At 43.2% G+C, this 24,442-nt stretch overlaps 2 protein-coding genes across 4 annotated transcripts; one reads left to right on the forward strand and one right to left on the reverse strand.

Annotated features, from left to right (window-relative positions):
- Positions 1-1,474: 1,474 nt before the first annotated feature.
- strn3 (striatin, calmodulin binding protein 3) lies at positions 1,475-21,389 on the reverse strand. Of its 3 annotated transcripts, XM_027290424.1 has the most exons (17): positions 21,373-21,389; positions 20,018-20,587; positions 8,344-8,447; positions 8,156-8,229; positions 7,869-7,947; positions 6,825-6,986; positions 6,604-6,742; positions 6,332-6,467; positions 6,075-6,217; positions 5,811-5,989; positions 5,300-5,347; positions 4,973-5,094; positions 4,651-4,818; positions 4,385-4,525; positions 4,149-4,256; positions 3,747-3,833; positions 1,475-3,582 (listed from the first exon to the last, which is right to left on the reverse strand). In XM_027290424.1, exons 2-17 carry the CDS (start codon positions 20,294-20,296, stop codon positions 3,413-3,415), a joined length of 2,139 nt encoding a protein of 712 aa, XP_027146225.1. In that variant the 5' UTR covers positions 20,297-20,587; positions 21,373-21,389; the 3' UTR covers positions 1,475-3,412. The 3 variants fall into 3 exon arrangements, with proteins under 3 accessions (XP_027146225.1, XP_010747431.1, XP_010747429.1); XM_010749129.3 differs by lacking the exon at positions 21,373-21,389 and having other exon boundaries at positions 6,075-6,214; positions 20,018-20,781; XM_010749127.3 differs by lacking the exon at positions 21,373-21,389 and having other exon boundaries at positions 20,018-20,781.
- On the forward strand, positions 20,929-23,446 carry ap4s1 (adaptor related protein complex 4 subunit sigma 1). The gene is made up of 6 exons (XM_010749130.3): positions 20,929-21,235; positions 21,738-21,878; positions 21,961-22,047; positions 22,264-22,332; positions 22,425-22,436; positions 22,550-23,446. The coding sequence occupies exons 2-6, from the start codon at positions 21,741-21,743 to the stop codon at positions 22,676-22,678; spliced, it is 435 nt and encodes a 144-aa protein (XP_010747432.2). The 5' UTR covers positions 20,929-21,235; positions 21,738-21,740; the 3' UTR covers positions 22,679-23,446.
- Positions 23,447-24,442: the final 996 nt, after the last annotated feature.

A 24,442-nucleotide genomic window follows, 5' to 3' on the forward strand; every position in this document is an offset into this window, starting at 1 on the left:
TTTGATTTTGTGATCAATCAGGAGCCGCGATACAAATCCCTTCAGTTAAAAAATTAAATTAAAACAAACAAACCACAACGATGAAATAAAACTGTGTCAGAGCAGGTCGGGATAATCAGCCAATCAGATGGCAGCTTTGTTTACAAAATCCGATCCCCAACTCTGATTGGACAGTTTCTCCTGGAGCTCAAACCAGTACTTTTTCCTCTGAAGGACGAGATTAAAAACCGTCTAACGATATAAATAAACATCTGCTTGATGACGCTGTGATGAAGAAAATTCAAAGTAAAGAGAAAACTCAGTGATGAAGAGGAGGAGCAGCTGAGGGGTGAAGCCTCCACATGAACCAGCAGCAACCGTAAAGGAGACCATCTAATGAGGAGAGTGCGATGTGTTCAGGTGCTCTGGGCCAATTTGTAAACCCAAGTGTTCATAGTACACTACCACAAGTCACCACCAGCTCTGAGTCGTTAACATCCAGTGAGACTTTAGTCCATTTCATGAACAATGAACACCTGAACAGTACAAACTCACTTTTCCAAAATGAATCATGGAAGTTAACGAGGTCTAAAGATGATATTTAGAAGCAACTGACAGAAAATATTATGAAATTATTATTATGAAAGTAATAAATATGAGAATGAGAAGTGTTTTAAAAAAAATAAAGGGCACCCACACAGGTGTGTTCAGGTGTCCTGGTTCACCACAGCTCTGAACGAAGGTGGGCAGCGTCCTTCAGCCACATTCAAGTCCTCAGGGACTGGTAGGATTAGTGGATGGGTTCAGGGATAACTGGTGGTGTTGTAATAAGGTCTTGACATAAATTAACCATCTGTCCCAAGACTTGAATGCCGCAATAGCACTCACCCTTCTCTTTTAGATAATGACTGATGATCATTTGTTTGTCTGAAGCTGCGAGCAGGACAGACAAACATAGTTAACCTCCTCCTCCTCAGCAGCTCCTCCGCCTCTCGCCTTCTCTACGTTTTGTGAAATCTTCACTGAGATCCAGAAACTGAACTCCATCTTTATGCGTCAGATGGAGATGTAATGCGAGAATCATCACGCAACAGGAAACAGGAAGTAAAGGGCGGGGTCCGTGAGCGTTTGTGATGACAGGACTGGACGGGAATGAGGAACCAGAATCCTCCTTGGTGCCGTTAATGAGACGTTTCCACGTTTATAAAAACGATTATAAAAACTAGATTTATTTTACACAAACAGAAAACGTCCATAAGGAACTACAGTAACGCTGAACGTCTGAATCCTTTGCTCGTTACCTTGGTGGTTTAAATGCAGGGCTCTGATTGGCCTGCCAGGGGGGCAGGCTGAGGCAGGGCTGCATTAACCAATCCTCTGTTCCTGTTGGGACGGACGTCCAATCAGCTCACACCTCGTCAGAGAGACGGAAACAGAAAATCTGACTTTTAACCCGACGTGGTCTTCATCAAGTATTTGAAACAAAATCAGCAGCTAATGTTCACTTTATTTTATTTTCACATTTAATTTATATTCTTTAAAAACACGGTAAAAAATTAGGCAGATCAAAATCTTTTTTTCTTGTTCTTTTCCTGAAGCTTTTCGTTCAGTTTTCAAGATTAAAAAAAACTTAAATACAACAAAACCACGGAGGATTAAAACATCAAACGTTCTGTTGATTCTCTTCTTCTCAGAGGTCAATGTCTTAAAGGAAAAATCCCCCTCACATCTTCTTCTGTGGTTGTCTTAGTCATTTCCTTTCAGGTGAACGTAGTTTCCTGTCAGGCTGCATTACTGATGTTTTGCAGCGTAACAAAAACTAAACAAAATTTGTTTACTGTCGAGGTGAAAACTTTTAACGTTAAACAGATACTTAAACCATCATTGATGGAGGACAAAGTCTTTGCCACTGTGTCCACTCTCCTGCTGCAGTCTTCTGTTTTAGCAGCGCTGAACGCAAACTTTGATACTAATTTAGAATTTTAACAGCAGGAACGAGCAACAAGAACATTTTTCCAAAAATGAAAACGTTCTTTTCTTACGGTTTATGGCTGTGTAACTTTAACAAGAGATCAGTTCACTTCAGTTTCGATGGATGTGAAATGCTGCGTTCACAATCAAACTTTTGGTTTGGCTCCCATTTTTCACGAGTTAAAGTCAAAGAGCTCAGACTTCTTCTCTTCACAAATCTGTCACATCAACGTGATTCAACAGCAGGCCTGTGACACAGGTGAGTCTTCAACTGTCAAAATAAAAGCACGCTCCGAACAGTTTCATCTTGAAAAGATATGAATATTTCACACCTCTGACTGGCTTATGCTGACTTTCCAATGAAGTACTAGCCAATCAGAGGCAGAGTAGGGCGGGTTAGGACTTTGGTATGTGTATCACTATGTGAGATATTCATAGTTCAGTGTCTAATAAAGATCAAACTGCATGTTTTGGAGCCACACCTGGGTCATCTTGGTGCTCATTGGCAGAATTTAACATTTGTTAACAAAAACAAAACTAGTTAAACTAGAATTTTTTTTACCTTGACTCATGATAAAATGGGAGCAAAAACAAAAATGTGTGTTTTTCGGACTGTATGAACAGCAAAGTGGAGTTCATTAATTCTGAGCTGGAGGTGGAATTAACTATAACCCCTCATATTTAGCAACAAGGACTAAACCAGTCAAATGCCAGCATGACGACAGACGAACAGTAAGACGTCAACACGCATTCTCCTGCATGGACGTCTGAACTAGCACAAACAGATGTGTCCTTGAATCAACCGTTAACTCAATTTTAGTCTTTCCTGCATCACAGACGTCATGAGGACTCAAGCTTAGCAAAAACATGCCTCGTCCATCGCTGTCTGTGAGGACGCCAGAGAAAAGGAGGGACTCCGCGTTTCCATAGTAACCTGTATCTAATGAGTCTCTATGAACGCACAGGTTCTAATTATTATAACAGGAAGTGTTTTCTGATCTGCTGAGTGTCAGCCTGGATGTGATGTCATCCAGAGAGAAGAGGAAAACAAACGGCAGAGAGGATTTTGGGGGATTTTTTCTTTAAGTCGGTCCTAGTGTCAACATGAGGGGGGCGGGGTCATGTAGTGTCATCGGAGCTACTTTCAGAGGTGACATCACAGGACAGGTGAGCTGCTCAGTGTCGATCTGCAGGCTTTAAACAACGTTTCCACAACGTTTCTGTGTTGCTGCTGCTGAACGTCTCTCAGTCTCTTCAGTCGGTCACACACAGCTCTTAACTTAAAGTGAGTGTGTGGGTGTAGGGGTGTGTGTGTGTGTGTTCAGTCTTTCATTAATATATTCTGTGTTCAGAGACCTGAACAGACCTGAATACTGTTAATGTGACCAGCCTGTCTCTCTCTGTCTGTCTGTGTCTCTTGCCCTGCGCTCCTCTCCTCCTCCTCCTGCCTTCTCCTCCTCATCTACACGTAGACCCTGGCGAGGGCGTCGGCACCAGCAGAGGCGATGTAGGCCTTGGAGGGGTGGAAGGCCACGTCGTAGATGGCCTCCTCGCTCTTCTTCCTGTGAGCTGTGATCTCCTGAACGCATGTTTTACTGTCGAGGTTCCACAGCCGCAGGGAGCAGTCGTGACCTGAGGAGGAGCAGGAGGAAGAAAAGGATGGATGAAGAAGAGGAATAAGGAAGTGGAGTGAGGCAAAAGGGAGGAAAAGGGGGAGGTGAGGAGCAGAACAATGAGCACTTTGAGTTCAGACTTTAAACTGATCATCACAGCTTCCTGTTTGTTCACAGACTCACTTCCTGACATCAGGTAAATCCCGTTTGGATCTACAGCCAGACTGGTCACTGCGTCCAGGTGAGCAACCATGGCATGGATCACTTTACCTGTATACACACACACACACACACACACACACACACACACACACACACACACACACACACAAACATTTAAGCAATTATCAGTTTTATATTAAAATGAAGGTTTCTGAAGGTTAGATGACATCACTGTGATGTCCAGGTTCAGCAGGCAGATCACAGATTAGCAGTTTGAACTTGACTGATAAATCAACAACATTCACGTCACTTGGTATCGTTCTGATTCTTTCTGTTCATCATAGCTCCGCTGACATAATCATGACATCAGCACATGGATGTCAATGTGTGGGTCACATGATCAGGACAGAGAGGCAGACTGACCTGACTTGTTATCGTAGAATTTGATGTGTCGGTCTTCATGAGCGGTGATGGTGACCGGCAACGTGGGATGACTGACCACCTTATTGATATGATTACACCCCGGCAGGGCTGAGAGGAGGAGAAGGAAGAAGAGAAAGAAGAGGAGGGAGGGGAGAAAAACAATAAGGAAAAGAAGTTATTATTATACAAATGTTACCACATTACACTGTGTGCGTGCGTGCGTGCGTGTCCCTTACTGCCTTCTCCCTGCCCTTTCAGCACCAGTGCATTCTGGGAAGTCTCCAGGTCATACACCACCACGTCTCCGCTGTTAAACGATGCCACCATGTGGGCGGGGTCACAACCGTTGAAGTCCACCGACGTGGGGACGCCGTGCTCTGCAAACACACAAAACACACAGATCAGTCTGACGTGCTCCTGTCGGGTCCTCCGGGGGACTCCTCCTGACCTCCCCTCCTGTCCCTACTCCTGTCCCTACTCCTGTCCCTACTCCTGTCCTCACCCTTGTTTGTGTTGAAAGTGCTGATGCAGGGGTTCTTCTCCGTTGGGTTCCACAGTTTGACCGTTCCGTCGGCCGAGCAGGACAGGAGGCGGTTCTTGATGCCGCTGTAAGCCAATCCCCACACAGCATCTGTATGCCCCATCCATGACCCGGCCAGGACGCTGGGATCTGATTGGACAAGAGAAAACAGAGGGGAGGGGCTTGTTAGTGAACTGCAGCTTTTCTCTTCTGTATTTTCTGACAAACGTGTTTAATGATAAAACGTGTATTATTCCACTGACGATACCAACAAGAACAAAACTACAAACTCGTGTGTGTGTACCGTAGGTATCGTAGGGGTCCACATTAGAGCTGGGGATGTTCCACCACTGGATGGTCGAGTCGATTCCTCCACTGAAACACTGTTCACCACTGGAGGTCATCGCCAATGACAACACTGGGCCACTGCAGAGACACACAGAGACCTTTGAAAGCTTTGTACTAGTTCACAACAGAGTTTATCATCTTCACCAGAGCACAAACAGTGAACAACTAATGTACTTACTGTTACATTAGCTGTGTGTGTGTGTGTGTGTGTGTGTGTGTGTGTGTGTGTGTGTGTGTGTGTGTGTGTGTGTGTGTGTGTGTGTGTGTGTGTTTAGATACATACACATGAGCTCTGAAAGTGTAGACTGGTTCCACGTCGAAAGAGGCACTTCTGAAAAACACAAAGACAAAAAACTAGAAGTCAGAACGCAAACATCCAGACTGTTCCTGAACACATCATCATGATGAAGAGCAGCTGAGCTCTGTTCTGATATTCTGTGCTGCAGTTATTTGCAGGGATTATGAGGAGGACACTGATCTGAGGTCTGTATTTGAAGTCGAGTTGAATAGTGTCAGAAAGGCTGCACTGAAGAAAATGAGATGTAAATTCTGACAGATCCGCCGGCTCAGAGGATTTTCCTCTGAAGCAGAGAATCCACAAACCAGCCACAAGACTCTCCTCTATCCACACAGAGCTGCATTTTACTGCAGGTTGTGTGTCAAACTCGTGTATGTTCTGTTTCTGTTTCAAAATAAAAGGCCTCCAGCTTTCAAGAAAAAGAGCATGAGGCACAGAGGGCCTTTGCTGTGTTTGTCAGAACACTGTTGGATGTGTGCTGTTGGTGTGGAGGTACTTTTTGGCAGGGACGGTCTTGGTGAGGTTCCACAGCTTGAGGGTGTGATCCTCAGACACGGTGACCAGACATGGCTCGACGGGGTGGAAGGCCAGCGCTCGAACGCCGTCAAAGTGGCTCCGCAGCGTATACTTCGGGTTCCACGTCTTCCTGAACGAAGACTCCTTATTGGACGGCAGCTGAGGTCGACAAACGATAGATGGTGTGATTAGATCGATCAGTGATCGTCCTGAACTGCAGCCGTGCTTTGGTTGTATGTCTTACGTCATAGCTGTAGTCTGTTTCGTCGTTTGTGACGGTGAGGTCGGCGAGGTCGCCCAAACCCAGCACGCTCTCCAACACGTCGTCCGATCCCCCCAACAGAAAGGACTTCCCACCGCCAGGAGGAAATGGTAGAGGCTCTGCTACTGAGAGAAAAATTAACTTTAATTTAACAAACCTCAAACAAAAGAATTGACTAATTATTATTCTTAATTATTCATGTCTTCTTTCCAACTTCTAAACTGCCCCAGGTCTCTCACCCCACTCTGTCCCGTCTCCAGAGCTCCGAGCCTCGCCTGCTCCCTCTCCGTCCTCCGCCGTCACCAGAAAGTCAAACTCCTTCAGAGCCTCTTCTGTGTCAGCATCGTCCTCCGACGCCAAACCCTCGTTCCCCACCTGGAGGAGGAAGAGGAGAAGAGCGTAAGACATCAAAAAGTGAAGGAGGAAACAAAGAAATCAGGGAGGAGAGCAGGGGTAGAGGAGAAGGAAGGATGACAGGAAAGTAGTAGTAAAATAGTGTGTGTGTGTGTACCTTGGACTTGTGTTTCTTGGCTCGGTGATGTTTGTCGGTGCTGATGTCGTCCATCAGGTCTCCCTCCTCATCCTCTTCTTCGTCGCTGTCCTCTGCGTTCTCCAGGAAGTTGAACGTCTCGAGGACGTCGCCTGGACTCCTAGACACAAAAACAGATGCAAAGGTGTAACCGGTGTGTGACCTCTGACACCCAGTAACTGCGTTTGTGTGCGTTTGTGTACCTCTTGCTGTCCTTGCGACGCTCTGTCCCATTGATCAGGTGCTGCAGGTTCTTGTTCTCCACTGATCCGTTCTGCTCTGAGCCCGACAGGCCGAGCAAAGAGCGAACCCTCTGAGTACGAACGTCCAGGATGGTGTCTGTGTATCCTACTTCCTGCAGGTACCTGAACACACACAGACACACACACAGTTTTATATCACCTCTGAACTGTGATCTGTAGATTCATTTCTGGATTGGTTGATTCATTGTTTAGTTAGATCCCGGTACCATAAATGTCCTGGAATCAGCCTTTAGTTTAATCAATCAAACAAAACCATCTTCAGGTCTACAAACACTCTTTAATACCAAGAATGAGAACAGCTTGTACATGAATGAAAAGAAGCAGCAGTAAGACTTTCTGAGGAGGCAGAGCTCCGTGCACTGGAGAGAACACTCCCGAAAAAAAAAAAAAAAAAAAAAAAAAAAAAAAGGTATTTTAAGATTGCACACCAGAAAAAAAAAATCTGATGTTGGAGACAATGAGGCTCAGTTTCTATATATTCTGGGACTGTCCCAAACTAAGTTTATGTTTGAATGGCATCACAAAGGATTAAACACGATATTCAAGACTAGTAGTCCAACACCACAACATCACAAGACTGCAAATGTGGAAATATTCAAAAAATAAATAAAAAAACAAATTCAGATTCACTGGATTGAATTTCTAACCCAGATGTGAGCGGACAAAACACGTGAAGTTGAATATAGATGTGTAAAATCTGTATATGTGAAGAAGTATACGTGGATTTGTTCATGTCTGAGGGTTTTATGCATTTACATACTGTCATGGTGCCTTTTCGAAATAAAAATAATAAAAAATCCTGTCCAGTGACTCATCGTTGCAGCTATAACTTGATTCAGTTTTCGGAGTGCCGGCTGCGTTTCCTTTCAGATTCTACAAGGACAAACGTCTGCACGTCTATTCTGACCTTGTACAGAGATGTAATGTTAGACCTGCAGTCACCTCAGCTCTGAGTAAACACTAAAACGTTGTGGGTGTTCTTACTGTCGGAGTAGTTGTCTTCCTTGTTTCCAGGTGAGCTGACTGTTGGCAGGAACGGCAGAGACCTCAGAGTCTTTGGTGTCTGCAAGAGGCCGAGAGGAGAAACACGTCATCACCTGCTGGACGCCTTCAGAAAATAAGCTCAGAGGAGAAATCCTTCATAACACCACAACAATTGAAAAGGAGCAAACTAAAGGAGGAGGAGGAGGGTGTAAAGCTGAAGGCAGAAGGAGAAGAAGAAGAAGAAGAGGAGGCAGAGCAGGTCTCCTCATGTTTCTTTCTTCACATACCTGATTCAAAACTTGGCATCTTCATCTCTCCCTGATTTAACTCTGTTCCATATTTTAACTTGTGATATTTTGCTCTGAGGAGAAACAAACAAATAAACAAAACAAAAAAAATCAGATTTCAAATTATTCAAACCAAGCAAATATTAATGTCATACATGACACAGCAGCAGTACAGTGTCTCTTCTTACCTTTCCTGTTTTAAAGCATATTCTAACATTTTTATTCTTCTAACCAGGTCGTTCTTCAGGTTCTCCTGACCTTTCCTCTCCCCCTGCAGGAACGCTATCCTTGCCTGGAGACACACAGACAGATGATCATTCATGTAACTGAAGGTGATGATCAGAGGTCAAAGGTAATACAGAATAGGAGCACACACACGTCAAACACAGGCTGATGACTTCAACATCCATGGCCAGACATTTAGAAATCAGCTTTAGATAACTGCAGCCTCATGAACGCAGTCCTCCTGTTCAAATGGCAAACTGAATAAATGAAATCTGTTGGCTTTGAAGAGAGCGTAGATGAATATAAACACAGGCCCTCAGCTGTAGGTAACAGACCAGCTATGATAAATACCTCACAAAACACACTCCAAAAAAATCCAACGTTTAAAGCGTCTGATCTCTTTGAAGGTATTTCAGCGTTGCTTAACAATCCAGCCGTGCCATTCAACTGTAAATGAGGATTTAAAAATCAGCGTTTATCCTGCGAGATTTCAGAACGCTCTTCTTTTGTGCCGTTTCCAAACTCGAGTAGAAAAGCAGCCGAATACAACCTGAAGCTTGCAGGAATCTAAGAACAGACATTATAAACTGAAAAGCTTAATACACCTTATTCATCTAAACAACCCGTCACTGAGGTTTCTTCATCGATCCACGAGCTTGAGGTTTACTATTTATATTCTATGATAAAAACAAAAAACAACAGCTTTCATGAGCATAGTGATGTATTACTTTGTTTCCTCCAAATCCACCAGCTCTCTCGTGATGTCAGAAACATACAGTGGGGCAAAAAGTATTTGGTCAGCTACCAATTGTGCAAGTTCTCCCACTTAAAAAGATGAGAGGCCTGTAATGTTCATCATAGGTACACCTCATCTATGAGTAAAAAAAATAAACCCAGAAAATCACATTGTCTGATTTTTAAACAATTTATTTGCAAATTATGGTGGAAAATAAGTATTTGGTCAATAACAAAAGTTAATCTCAATACTTTGTTATATACCCTTTGTTGGCAACGATAGAGGTAAAACGTTTTCTTTAAGTCTTCACAAGGTTTTCACACTGTTGCTGGTATTTTGGCCCATTCCTCCATGCAGATCTCCTCTAGAGCAGTGATGTTTTGGGGCTGTCTCTGGGCAACACAGACTTTCAACTCCCTCCAAGGATTTTCTATGGGGTTGAGATCTGGAGACTGGCTCCAGGACTTCAATGCCCTTGCTGATGGAAGGTTTTCACTCAAAATCTCACGATACATGGCCCCATTCATTCTTTCCTTTACACGGATCAGTCGTCCTGGTCCCTTTGCAGAAAAACAGCCCCAAAGCATGATGTTTCCACCCCCATGCTCCACAGTAGGTATGGTGTTCTTTGGATGCAACTCAGCATTCTTTCTCCTCCAAACACTACGAGTTGAGTTTTTACCAAAAAGTTCTATTTTGGTTTCATCTGACCATATGACATTCTTCCAGTCCTCTTTTGGATCATACAAATGCTCTCTAGCAAACTTCAGATGGGCCTGGACATGTACTGGCGTAAGCAGGGGGCGTAACATGTCTGCCACTGCAGGATTCCAGTCCCTGGTGGCGTAGTGTGTTTCTGAAGGTAGCCTTTTTTTTTGCTCACCATTCTTGTGATCATTTTGACCCCACGGGGTGAGAGCTTGCGTGGAGCGTATGTCTTCCATTTTCCCAGCCTGGTGCAGGTCTACAATTTTGCTTCTGGTGTCCTTTGACAGCTCTTTGGTCTTGGCCATAGTGGAGTTTGGAGTGTGAGGTGGAGTGTTTGAGGTTGTGGACAGGTGTCTTTTATACTGATAACAAGTTCTAACAGGTGCCATTAATACAGGTAACGAGTGGAGGACAGAGGAGCCTCTTAAAGAAGAAGTTACAGGTCTGTGAGAGCCAGAAAACTTGTTTGTAGGTGACCAAATACTTATTTTACAGAGGAATTTACCAATGAATTCATTAAAAATCCTACAATGTGACTTCCTGGATTTTTTCCCCCCCATTCTGTCTCTCATAGTTGAAGTGTACATATGATGAACATTACACGCCTCTCTCATCTTTTTAAGTGGGAGAACTTGCACAATTGGTGGCTGACTAAATACTTTTTTGCCCCACTGTACATACATACCCTGTTACAGACACGAGGCACGGGGTTTGTTACCTTATCAGCAATTAAATGTCAGTACACATGACATGGACATGTGGACAACATACAGACAGATCACTGTCATGGCTGCTTAATTGTTGTGGCATAACTTCATACATGACGACTCTAAAGTTTTATTTTAAGTTTGAATGTTACGTTAGCTAACTAAACATCACCTATCAGTGAGCAGGTTGGATCCTTAAAGAAGAGGACAAAGGAGACATCTTGTACAACCAGCAGGGTCATCAGTGCAGGGAGGGAGCCCCATAAAGACAACTGTTAACTCACACTGTCTAGTTAGTGTAACCGACCAGTGTTTCTGCTGTCGACTGACGAGGGCCGCGATGTTTCATCGAGCACGTACCATGTTGCGAATAACAAAGAGACAAGTTGTGTGTCATCAGTCAACATCAGATCACCTCCTTCAACCTGCAGCACCTCCTGTCTCACTGTCAGCCCACCTGTCTCTCTGTCTGTCTGTCTGTGAGCAGCTGCTCCTGAAACCCAACACTGACGAAGGCCTAGGGCTGACAGCTATTTATACACACACACACTGAGTGCTCTCTGCCAGGGTGCCCATGGCAACAGGGGGGATTCAGAGGCAAACTGGGGGTCGCGACTTCCTCTAGTGAAGGTCGCCATGACGACAGGGAAACCGGGACAGGGAGGGAGGGAGTGAACCAGGACGTCTGGGAGGAGGATTACATAACAGACCACACTTAGTCAGCCCTGCTCTGATTGGTCAGCTCTGTGATTGACAGCCACAGAGAGAGAGAGAGAGAGAGAGAGAGAGAGAGAGAGAGAGAGAGAGACACAGAGAGAGAGAGACACAGAGAGAGAGAGAGAGAGAATTCAGTATTTCAGGTTCGACATTCAGAAGACAAGCAGACGGCAGTTGGTGATAGAGAGAAATTACTTAAAAGGAAAAACTGTCAGCTGAGCAGTGATGTCACCGTGAGTCATTAACAGTTACAGGAAATTGGCCATGACACACACACACACACACACACACACACACACACACACACAGTATATTCTGTCAGACATGATGATCTGTGATGATGTGCTCCAGTTGTTGGTGGCCTGTGTGGATGTCGACCTGCTTCACAACATAAAGTGTTTGTACACTCTTTAATACGTGATCTGATTTCCACTGAGGACTGAAACCCATTCCTAATTAAGTTTAATAAGTAAATCATTTAAAGAGACGCATGATATTTCAATAAGGAGAAATTTATATTTGCCAAACATTTGTCTGTGTGTTTGTTGGTAACAGTGTCATGTAGATAAAGAATTCAGGATAACTAAACATTACTTATGGACAGAAGTCATTTTTTATGTGTGTGTTCTGTCTCTTTAGTCAAATGAATTACAGTCAACATGAGTGTATGGAGGTAGAGTCTGTAAATAAATGTACAAAAGAGAGAGTGGAAACAAACTGAAATGATTATTGGATGATAAAAATGTGTCATTGTGTGTGTTATTAATGATATCAATATTTCATTTTAAAATGTCACATTTTTTGCCAATACCACCCATAATATTAATTAAAGGTGTAAAATGAAGATGTAGATAAACAGAATCATCTCATGTACGTTTTATATTTCAAATTTTATGAACGTCTGTCATGAAAAAGCTTCAGACTCCATCTCAGTCAAACTTCTTAGCATGGATCTGAAGAAACACATCAACAGTCCTCAAACATGCTGCCATTTGAAGTCTGACCAACTATTAGAAAAATCTAATAAATCAAATGTAGGCGTGTTTGTGTGACGGCAGACTGTCGGAGGCGTCACGACCACTTTACACCTGTTGAGGTTTGACAACAAGAATCTGGACTAATCTGAACCGGAGCGTGTCGAGTGTTCTCAGCTTAAGACTGAAGTCACACCACCCCTCCTGGACAGTGCACCTGGTAAAAATGAATCAAGCGCCCCTCTGAGAGCTGGAGTGAGGTCAGAGCGCATGGGTGATGATGATGAAGGAGGAGTGAGCTCACTGGCCCAGATTTACCAGGCTGACAGATCAGGCTGAGGGGGGGGTGGTGGGGGTCTTAAGGGCCATTCCTCTGAACAACTAACGCAAATACTCCAATACTGTCCTTACTCAAAAGAACTCGCTAAAGAGTCTCTAGTTTAAACTAAAAAAAAAGAAAAAAGGTTTTCACATTACTTTAATCATATTTTCATTTTATGACTGACTGGCAGTTGAACTTCAGCCACTGTGAGTGAGTGAGTGAGTGAGTGAGTATGAGTGTGAGTAGAGTGTGTGAGTGTGTGAGTGTTATTTCGGGCCAGTCTACTTTTAGCGTCCAGCTGGGATCGGGCTGTCAGAGTAGGGCCCAGTAGGCCAGGCCGCCTAATTACAGCCTGCCGTCCTGCAGCCCTGCCCCCTTTACCAAAACACGGAGTCACCGTGGCGCTGCCCGGCCTGCCGATAAATGTTGGCCCTGTGACTGCTCTCCAGGTAAACGGGGTTGACCCCTGACCTCTGGCAGCTCGCTTTGGTGTGTGTGAGACGTGTGTTTTTTTGTGTGGACAAATTCAGCGTGGCTGAGGAGGAGGAGAACACAAAATGAAGGCACGACTGTCTGTGGGAAATCAGACAGAGGAGTCTGTGTATAATTTATTAGTACTGGGGCTGTCAAATTAATGCGTTCATTTTGATTCATTATTTATAGAAAAAAAATAACACAGTAGGTGGCGGTAATGCTCCTTAAACGCTCGCTGCCGTCCACCATGATATGAAAGCAGGCGAATCAGGCTGTGTGGTACCTGCTGGTGCCATCTTTAAATCGGGAAAACGCTCCACCCACACCTGCTCTGTAAACATGATGGAAGCAGACGAGAAGAACTACACCTGATGTAGGGCTGCACGATATGGCCTGTAACCAATATCTCGATATTTTTAAGCTATATCGCGATACACGATATATATCTCGATATTTTTGTTGTTGTTGTTTTGTATTGTTTATTTCTAATAAATAATAATGTCATTATTACCTTGATAGCATTGTCATATTTTTTATGAATTTTTAATATATTTCATAATGTACATATGAGCACTGAAGCAGTGCAGGATCATACTTGGCTTATGAGACACACTTTTTTAAATCAAATTTTAACCATTCTTCATATTTTATAAATAAACCTTTAATAAATTTAACACCCACGTCTTATTTTGAAAACCGGAAGTGTCCACACGCTGCAGTAAGCTAGCGCTGACTTTCCCAGTTTTCTCAAAGTATTTGACATAAAGTCGCAATAAGGGCGCACTTGAAAATATTGGAGCAGCTGACGTGACCACGCGAAAACGAGAGACGGCTGGCGTGACCGCAGTTGTTTTTCTTCGGAACCAAGTCGTCCGTCTCCATCTTCAATTAACTCGCTCGGGCTCTTCACGTCTCTCCTCACCTGTTACAAAAAGTACGCATGCGCGCAGGGGATTTTTCTGGGTGGGCGGGGCAGTGTGCTGCGTGCTGTGAGCAGCACCAGGAGTGACACAGGCAAAACTCCGAGAATTAAATGCCGACGGCTTAAAACATTTACATGACAAGTACTCGATGGTCGCGATATAGTCATTTCATACATCTCACGTAGAACAAGCCGCGATATATCGAGTATATTCGATATATCGCCCACCCCTAACCTGATGCTAGCATTACCAGCCAGCCTCGCTACTACTAGCGACTGATAAACGAACTGCCTCACAAAACGGACTGCCGGTGTTAGAGGGTGCTATCTGTACGACCTCTCCTGGCTGTCCGCTGAGCTAACTTAAGAGAGACTGTTAATCTGTTGTCAGGTTGAGGTTATAGGTTTGTCCTGAGATGCTCATATTGAATATGAACATTTTCAAAAGAACTTTAATGTTTATAATAATGTCTGCTAGTCATTGATTTATTTATGTACCAAATTCAGTTTGATTTGTAACATGTTTGAATATGTTTGGATGCTTTTCAAAGTAAAAAAAATGATTAATTTAGATTAATTAATCACAGCCCATAATTAATTAAATTTTCTAGTAAATGTTCCATGGGGAACATTTACTTCAGACTTAATCAAGCACCTACAGAAATTTCACGCCAGAGAGCACGTGGAGTTCACTGAATTCAGTAAACAAAACAGAGGCGATATGAAGCCGCTAACTTTGAAGGAGATGAAGGAAAGAGGTGAAAAGTTTACACCTTTGTGTAAAATATTAAAATCATTTTTAACTAAACCATTACAGAGAACTGACTGTTTATTTTGAATGTCTATCAAGCTTGTGAAGCTATTGGGTTTTTTTTAAAGATTATTGAACTGGTGCACAGTTATTAAATAAATAATTCAGTACATTTCTATCTATTTATTTGTTTTTAAAAAAAATAGGAAAGAAATGTTTAAGTCAAGTCTGATGTTGCCTTGCACAAAAGCATGATCCCGGTCTTGTCCACACAATGAGACGTACCGTTTGTTACCGTAATTCTGCACTGTTTTTATTTATTTATTTTTTATAAAATCGGTATCGGATTGGTGTCTGCGGATACTAAACCTCAGATATCGGTACCGGAGGTGAAAAAAGCGGATCGGTGCATCCCTATTCATAACTCTTCATATTCTTACTAAAGGGAAAGATGCCTTAGTGATGCTGATGTAAACATGACGTATTAATATAATGTTGCCATGGAGACAGTTAATTAGCTGTGTGTTTCAACATTATCCTGAATTTGTTTACTTTTTGGCTGATATCAGTAAAAGAATCTGATATAGCAGCAGATATTCTATATGCATGTATGATGTAATATATGTAACAGAAGCAGGATATTTCACAACTTAACAAGACACTCTAAAATGATACATGATACAAACAGAACATAACAGATCTTTTTCTGCACGGCCTTAAAGAGTAATACTGACGCATATCAGGCAACATGAAGGCTGTGACCGATTTATCAGTCAGGCTGTAACTAACAGTCAGCTGAATTCGCTGTTAGCAGCTCCTGTTTGCAGAGCACTCATGGATGTACAGACAATTCTCACTGGATCACTGTGACACTGAAGACAACTTCAAAACAGACAAGTCCTCCAGGAATATTTTGATTTCTAAGGAGATATTGGGACATTATTTGTGAGATTATAGTACGCTCGGGAGGTTTAAGTCACACTGAGGCTAAAAGTATATGTTTATATGTATTATACATTTCATCTCACACAGTATCTTTAACTCACGTCTCCTCTCTGCACTGCCCTTCAACTCCGCCGCCTGAGTCTGAAAAATTATCTAACTTATTTTAACATGTCATCCAACCAGACGAACAAGAAGCTCCATCACAAGAGCCAAGAAACAGTTTCAGTTGTTTGAGATGACTCCACAACTTGAGTTCACTGTCATGCGTAGTGAAAGGCTGGTCAGAGGTCAGTGTGTGCACATGGACACTGAAGCAGGAAGTCTGGGCTCCTGACAACGCCTCACATCCTCCAACTTGTTGTGATGGCAACAGAAACTGACCGAGCATCAACATTTTACAGCTCGGGTCCTTTTTACCAGCGCAGACCATAAACTGATCAGCTGCTGCTTCCTGTGGAGCTGTAACGCGTCAGAGCTCATCGCCACTGCTGCGCCTGCACAGTTCAAATCAGAGCTGAGGCTGCTTGGACAAAACAAACAGTGCTGCATGCACAGCGAGTGAAAGTGAAGAGGGGCCTTGCTGTGCAGGATCAAGTGTTTTCTGGATAAAACCACGTTCAAAGTGCAGGCGGGGCGCAGTCTGTCCACTCTGCCAGTTTACACAGCAAACATGAACTAAGTGGACCAATCAGAGGGTTTCAGCGTGCTGGAGGAAAGGACAGAGACACAATACAGGCCTATCAACAGATACTGATGAATGATAGGTGGCAGAAATAAGCAGTCACTTCCAACATAAATCATGTCGCCTCTGTTCACCAGAACAGAAAACCTTTAGATTTCATGCCCATGACAAGGCCGTTAAGACGTTTTAGACTAAATAATCCCAGAAACTGAACGCAGGAGCGCTCAGCAGGAGTTCAGCTCGCGCTCTGTGTCGTTTCCTCCACGTCTGAAGAAGCTTCAGGAAGATTAGGCAAATGAGACAAACAATTAAAATGCGTTCGTGTCATTTCTCTGGGATTTACTGCTGTGTGGCGGATGTTTGGATGGGTGGACGTGCCAAGAATATGACGAGTACTTTATCTGATTTGTTTCTCCACTTTGGTGGAGAAACAATTCAAACAATGTGAAAACAAAATACTTCTTTGAGACCAGCTGGAATGTCGGCTGTGTGAATACCAACAACAATGAAACAAATCACACGCTGAAACACAGACAGACCGACTGCTCACACGTGGTCATCAGTTGGACCAACAGTTTGAGTTTTGATACGATCACACTCGTGACTTCATCGCTGTTTGACAGCTGAACACGTATTAAACTGGGAGTTCATTGTTGCTGCTCGTTGTATTCCTTCCCTGCCTCACTGTAGCATCCATTAAGTCAAGTGAAGTGAGCCTAAAAAAAAAAGCAGGATGGTGCCACAAGATTTTACAGGTAAGCTGTTGGAAATTGTTATTTACAGGCTGCAACTATAGGCTTATATTACCACCTGATATTGGCCTATTACAGCTGTATATGTTTAAGACAAAGCAGAAAATTGTTCATTTGTTAGATTGTCCTACCTAAGTGTTGATAAATATGTTTGAGGGCTCATTTGAAGAAATGTTGTGTGTTCATATAAAGAATATCAGCAGATAAAGTATAGTTGAATTTCCTTTCCCTAATATCTGGACCTGCTTTATTCAAATAGATCATTTTAATTTGACCCTGTAACCTTTGTGTGGGAAATTATCAGCAGCCAAATGTTTGTAAAATATGAGATACAAAACAATGAATTATAATCGAGTTATTGAGTGACTTTGTCTGTCGTCTCATTTATCCGTTAGTGGCTGCTAGACGATGAGGTTTTCAAAAAGTTATTAGTAGTAAATTTTCCACTGACTTGATCCTGTGTAGCTCATCTTTTTAAAGAAGACAGTTGTCGAGACATAAAAACTATTCCATCATACAAGTCAATACTTAAATAACAAAAATAATGTGGATTTGAAAGCTTATAACGAAGACCGCTGTGCTGCACTTTGACTGACTTGAATGAGACAGAAAGTCCAGACCAAAATGATCAGGACTCCTCCTTCTAATATTCATAATAATATAATATTTATTTATATAATAAACACAGTGGCAGTGCTTTTGAAGCATTCATTTTACCTCTGCTTAATATTTTAAGCATCACATAGCTCGTAACTAATTATGGATGTATGATACAGACACAAATGTTACAGGAAATTAATTCTTGCTTTTCATTTCATTTTGGGGAGGTTGTATATCGCTGGTAGTACATATACCACAGTGTGTGAAGCAGTACTTAGCACTTATATTGCTTTTGTAAATAAATAACATCATGTGCCTGTTAAAAGTCAGACAAGTTACTGACTTCAGTAAAAGCTGAGTCAACTTTTGTTGATGAGCTTTTGTCGTTGTTTTGGACAGCTGGAGTTTCACAGGTCTCACTCAATTCTAACAACTTTTGAACTAATTCATAATGATACAATGTGCATATATCAATCATCAGTCCTGAATCCAACGATCCACATCAAATGTCTCTTTTCAAAGTGTTTGGGATTATCAGAGCTCACTTCATATAAATGCTCTAAAGACAAATGAACTGTGTTTAATTGTGGATCGGTCATATCTGTCTGACAGTCTGCCTAATAAGGTCAGTGTCAGTGAATCCCTAAATGGAAAGTAGGACAATATACAGCTTTTGGCCTGGAACTCAAAGATTTAAAGCAACCTCCTAAAAGCTGAAATTAAACAGTCAGTTCACTGCATCGATGAAGCGTTTCCAGAAAGCGTACGAGCACTCATCGGCCACCTCCTACAGTAAACGTTGAGGACCGTCGACACCTTTGCTCGCTCGCCCTGCTCAAACCTCAGCAGCCGTTTGTGTGTTCCACTCTTATCGGGAACTCTGGCAGAGTCATGCTGAAGGCATCCAGTGTCACAACGCAACAAGTCAGAGCAGAGGAAACAGTGTGTACTAAACCATGTCATTACACACACACACTTGAATCTGCCTGCTGCAGGGTGTGTTATGACAAAGACATGAACTGCTCCACATTTCAGCACATCACACACCATCTTTCTCCAACACACACACACACAGGAGCTGAAGCCTGAACCAACAAAATGACACGATGAGACACCTGGAAGTGTGACACAACACATCAACTGTGTCATCTCTCTCTTTAAATTTGTTCTCGACCTTTAAACTCATAATAGGCATGAGCTTTTCCTGCTTCTATCTGAACATCACATATACGAAGCTGTACCCTTCAGCCCCACATTAAATAAGCTTCACAAATCGACATTAAAACAACGTTTCTCTCTCTGCGTCCTTGTAAAATGCTTTAACGTGACTGAACCATTCATTCAGGCCTCTGCCTCAGGTTACCATGCTCGGTCCAACGAATTCCACTCAAGCACATGGACGAGAACTTCGAGGGAAGGAGCACACCGGTATCAGATCAGTGCTCGGTACAGACAGACAGACATCTCCTTTGTGGTGGATTTCATAAATACTGCAACAAGACCTGGAAAAGCACATAACAGCCCTGATGACAGACGGGGTGACGAGGTCTAAATAACCGGCGTGGTCCTTCAGTCTGTCAGAGTATTCAGATTACAGTGAAAATGTAATCATTATGAGTAACTCCAAATGATCTCATTCATGGTCAATGAGTGTGTGTGTGTGCGTGTTAGCCTAACAGACACACACACACACTCTGTGTGTGATGCTAACAGCTTTAGCAGACACGTTTATTTGCATGAAGGCTTTTTAAAGCTCGGCCTTTCAAACACACACACACACACACTTGTGTGGTCACTCAGGCCCAGCTGTTGATCAGACAGCAGCATTAGCTAACGTGCCACCGCAGCTGCCTGAGCTAGGGTGACAAACCAAAATGGCTGCACGGAGATTAGCTGACAGTCAGCTGGATTCACTTCTCCTTCACCGAGCACCGACTCCGTGTCCATAATGGAAAAAGTGTCACTGTCACCAATGCGGGGTCGGAGTGTAAACTCTGAGCTAACAGGAGAAAGTGACGACAGCAGTGGATGCTAAGTGCTAGGTTAACCGTTTGACAGCGCGGCGGAGCTAACGGCTAGCACGCGCCGCGCTAACGGTAACCTCGCGCATTCCGCTCTGACCCGTTAGCTTAGCCACCTAGCCGCTAGGTTACAAACATTCGGTTGGCCGCGAACGTTAGCAACAGTTTTAAAGTTATAAAGTAAAACACCGTGACGAATGATCAATGTGGTCAACAGCAAAGCTTTCCTTTTAACAACTAACGCCATTCTGGGCAGAGACCCCCGGGTTGTTGTTGTTGTTGTTCTTAGCCTGGGTTAGTCTCTAAGCTAAGCTAAGCGGGCTAACCTGAAGCTCGGCCCGCTCCACCTCCCAGTGCGCCCTCTCCATCTCGAACCGGGCCCACTCGTGCTGGATGTAGTGCAGGATGCCGGGGATGGTGTACTGCTGCTGCGGCCGGGGCAGCTCGTCCGGTTGATGCGGCACCATGACTCCACCACCTCCACCTCCAAGTGACGGATTAGCGCTGCTGTTGCTCCCCTGCTGCTGCTGCTGCTGCTGCGGCGGCGGAGGCTGTCGTGGGGCGCCCGCTCCGACCCCTCCTCCTCCGCCGGGGTGCTCATCCATGTTTTTTTTTTTTTTTTTTTTTTTTTTTTTTTTTTTTTTTAGAAAAGTAGAAGGAAAGTCCCAGCCAGCAACGCTCCACTAAACAATTCCCGTCCCCCTTGAATCCCGTCTCTCCGCTCCGTGTCTCTCACGCTGACTCCGCCGCGGTGTGTGAGGCTGGTTGCCCCCGGAGCGCTGCGGTGAGTGCGGCTGCTTGCGGACGCGGTGTTTGTGTGTGGATCTACCCGGCCGCCATTACTGCTCTCTCTCTCTCCCTGGATGCGATGATCACGGAGGGAGAACCCGGGCGCGCTGCATGACGGGAAAGATACATCCTGCTTTTTTTTCCTGTCATCCAAAAACACTGTGTGACGTTCAAGACACGGGCAAACCGCAGGAAATCTGACCACCTATCTGGAGCCTATGAATATATATCGGGCATCTTCACATTGTCAAATAAAAAAAAGTTGGACACCCCTGGGCCAATACTAACATTTTAAAAATGAAAAAAACAAAACAAAAAGTTATATAAAAAAGCACTGTTCTGTAACAATTTTGTTTTCATTGTCAAATTGATTAAAAATGATAATGTCACCAAACTGTATGTACATTTGTCTCTCCATACTGGCTGAGTGTTTAAGTTCCCATTTACCATTTGTTCTGTGAACGCACCAGATGAGGACTATACTGAGCATGCGTTACGAATGCTAACAGCTCTAGTTAGCTTCCTTGTAGTGGTAACTGAAACTCTGTTTCACATAAAAATCACTTTAATGTAACTTGAATTTGACTGTGAGTGTCTGAGCGGCCGTGCCGCGTCGCTGCTGGCAATGTTAAAACAAGTTGGCTGACATAAGTGAGCTTGTTGTTGCTAGGCTGTGTGATGGGGCTCAGCCTGCTGCAGGTCAGGTAGAAACAGGCAGAAACAGGTAGAAACAGGCAGACAGCGAACAGCCGCCGGTGAGTGGAAGACGTTCACACGACGTTAACTGCTACATGACACTAAATATCGTCATTTTAAATGTTATAATTTATTAACGGCTGTAAACTGGTTGGCTATATCCGAGTACGACAATATGCTACCTTCAGGTACTCACTCAAGTACAGCATGAATCGGAAGCCGTAAACGCAACATCTGTCCCAGTAAACGGTGATGGGATAATATGACGTCATATTACTCTGAATGTAAGGGGACAGTCTGCAGGATTACTTTGGGTACTTAAAGGATACTTTTGTACTTTTACTAAAGCAGTGTGTTGTTGACTCCTCACAGACATCTGATGTCCATAAGTGAAATAAATATATAATAAATAATATAAGTTACAGCTCTAAACTTCTCATATATTCTCATTTAAACACTTTCTTGTTTTTACAAAAAAGGATGGGTGGATTTTCAATTGGTGGTTGTGTTTGTGACGGATCTGTTAAATGAGTGGCAGCTGTGCTGTGTGTTTGTGATCAGAGGATGATCAAGTTCGTGCTGATGGTGAACCGGCAGGGTCAGACCAGACTGTCCAGGTATTACCAACCCGTGGAACTGAGCAGGAGGGCGGTGCTGGAGGCCGACGTGGTCCGCTGCTGCTTGAGCCGCAAGAAGGACCAGGTGTGTCTGTCTGTCTGTCTGTGTGTACATGGTGTTCAATAATGCATCATGAATGGACCTTTAACTGTGCTGCTGTTTTCAGTGTTCCTTTGTGGAGTATAAAGACTTCAAGCTGGTCTACCGTCAGTACGCTGCTCTGTATATCGTGGTCGGAGTCACAGACAGCGAGGTGAGTTAATAAAATGTTGTTTGATACAGCGATCAGCTGTTTTATTACTCAACCTTTTAAACAGGAAACCGGACAGGGAGTCTTTGTTGAAAAGAAGTAAAGCGACACCAGGCATATTTATTGATGTCACTGAAATGATTCCACCTGTTGTCTCTGAGCCGAGGACTCGAGTTACTGAACTCTGTCTGTTTTTGAAGTAACGTTTCGTCTCCACAGAACGAGCTGTCTGTCTACGAGCTGGTTCATAACTTCGTGGAGGTTTTGGATAAATACTTCAGCCGCGTGGTGAGTTCAGACTTTAAGATCTGGTTTGAGACTGAACTAAGCCACATCTGTTTTCCAGTCTGATAACTGTGTTTGTGTTTGTCTGCCAACAGAGTGAACTGGACGTATCCTTTCATGTGACCATGAGCCACCGTCTCAGTCTGATGTTTAAATGCCAGCATGTGTTTTTTTTTTTTTTTTTCTTGGTTTTGTTTCTTTGACTCTGAGTCGTCGTCAGATCATGTTCAACCTGGACCGAGTTCACATCATCCTGGACGAGATGATCCAGAACGGACACATCGTGGAGACAAACAAGAGTCGCATCCTCGCACCACTCACCGCCCTCGACAAGATGGCCGACAACTGAGACTCAAAAGCGTAGAGGAAGTGATGTCACAGACTGTTTTGGGCATCAGCAGGTGATCGACTGTGAGCTGAATCGGTGCCCATGTTCTGATGCCAATAAATCAACACGAACTCTGTTTAGCATGTTAGCATGCTAATTAGTATACTGGATCATTGACTGTATAGAAAGATGGATGACGTAACCAAAGCCAAAACATCTGGAACGCCCTGCAGTGGCTGGCAGCAATATAGGTCATAAACTCTGCCCCCTCCATGTTAACAGACCAGACAAAGTAAAAAATCACACATCTGTCATTTCAGCTGATGTTTGTGTTTATTTTCCTGATAAGTTTGGATTGAATGAGTTATTTCATGATATAAAAAGAGTTATGATTGACAGCTGAGCCCTCTTTGTACTGTGAGTGTGTGGGTGTGTGTGTGTGCGTGCGCACGCACAGGACCTCTATCGCAGGTCCAACTATGACCACTATATACTGTATATATATTTTATTTTTCTAATAATACAAATAAACTACATATACAAAACATGTACCAAAGATAGTGCATATAAGAAGAAACAATCTAATTCTTAATGTTATACAGATCAGCATGAAGACTTTTAACTGTTCAGGCTGCCAGTAAATTTACATTCATGGATATGGAATTAGGCTGTTCATTCATAACGTTAGTCTTGTACACATAGACACACAGAGTCCTTCTGTACACCAAGAGACCAAAAAACATAAAACCAAACCAATGTTTTAACCAATAAAAACAGATTTAGCCAAAATAAATTAACTGTAGCAGAACTTTGTTGTTAATAAAGTCTTGATTAGGTAGAAGTCAGGCCATCATCCACGAACTTCCAATATGAAATAACGTGTTTGGATCAGAGCTCTGATCTGTTGTTACTAGAACAGCTGTGAATGTCGGAGCTATTCGACCCTGATCACTACCGTGCAGACTCTGCAGCTGTGTCCGAGATACTTTGGGTATCAGTGGAGACATGTCGCCCATCTTGATATAAAGTCTATGATCTCATCACCAGGCTGCTATTAGTTTGTGACTCAGGTGAAATCTGATGATCCCAAACCTGCTGGATTAAAGGGTCATTTCACCCAAATAACTTCCACCGATATCTACGTTTATTATCCACGATGCCTTCGTGTGTACAGCTTGATTCTGCTGCAGAAATACAAATACATTTGATCAGATTTATCATGTCAAGTCTCATTTATCATTTAGCTTCTTGTAGTTTTTGTGCTCAATGTCAGCAGTCACATGGTTAACAGGGTTCAGCTGTTTTCTGGGCATCAGTTCCACACAACAATCTGAAGTCTGATTTAAACATTCTGTCACTCACTCCTGTGACATGTCACACAAAGATTTACTCTGCTTTAATGTCATGTTTTTTTGTTTGGTTCGAAAAAAGCCTTTGTGCTTTATGTTTGGCAAGTGTTATGTAAATGCATCATTGAGTGTGCCTGAAAGCGCACACTATATGTTATCCACCGCGCCTAATTCTTCTTCAACTTATTATTCTTACGCCGTTTTTTTGGCTCGCATCTCCTCCCAGAGTTTTTGTCACACACACACAAAACAGGTATCAAAACGTGCAACTCGGCCAGGATCAGTGTGCTGTGACTTTTCTAAGAGTTTTGGCAAACGGTTTTGCCAAAAAATCACCAAAAACCACGCCAAAAAAATGAATGGGTGTGTATTGCGAGAATGTTCGAGAGCTAGTGTGTGATGTCATCGCTAGAGTGGAGAGGAGAGACAACGATAA

The sequence above is a fragment of the Larimichthys crocea genome, chromosome XVII, assembly GCF_000972845.2.
Source record: "Larimichthys crocea isolate SSNF chromosome XVII, L_crocea_2.0, whole genome shotgun sequence".
NCBI lineage: Eukaryota > Metazoa > Chordata > Actinopteri > Sciaenidae > Larimichthys > Larimichthys crocea.

What these genes read in the sequence shown, in the direction of transcription:
- strn3 (XM_027290424.1), bottom strand. Translation starts at nt 20,296, where the DNA reads ATGGATGAGCACCCCGGCGGAGGAGGAGGGGTCGGAGCGGGCGCCCCA. An exon ending in CGTCGCAAGGACAGCAAGAG is followed by an intron (nt 6,743 to 6,824) that starts GTACACAAACGC and finishes TTTTGTGTCTAG; the next exon opens with GAGTCCAGGCGACGTCCTCG. An exon ending in AAGACCGTCCCTGCCAAAAA is followed by an intron (nt 5,348 to 5,810) that starts GTACCTCCACAC and finishes TGTGTTTTTCAG; the next exon opens with AAGTGCCTCTTTCGACGTGG.
- ap4s1 (XM_010749130.3), top strand. Translation starts at nt 21,741, where the DNA reads ATGATCAAGTTCGTGCTGATGGTGAACCGGCAGGGTCAGACCAGACTG. An exon ending in TGAGCCGCAAGAAGGACCAG is followed by an intron (nt 21,879 to 21,960) that starts GTGTGTCTGTCT and finishes TGCTGTTTTCAG; the next exon opens with TGTTCCTTTGTGGAGTATAA. An exon ending in TCGGAGTCACAGACAGCGAG is followed by an intron (nt 22,048 to 22,263) that starts GTGAGTTAATAA and finishes TCGTCTCCACAG; the next exon opens with AACGAGCTGTCTGTCTACGA.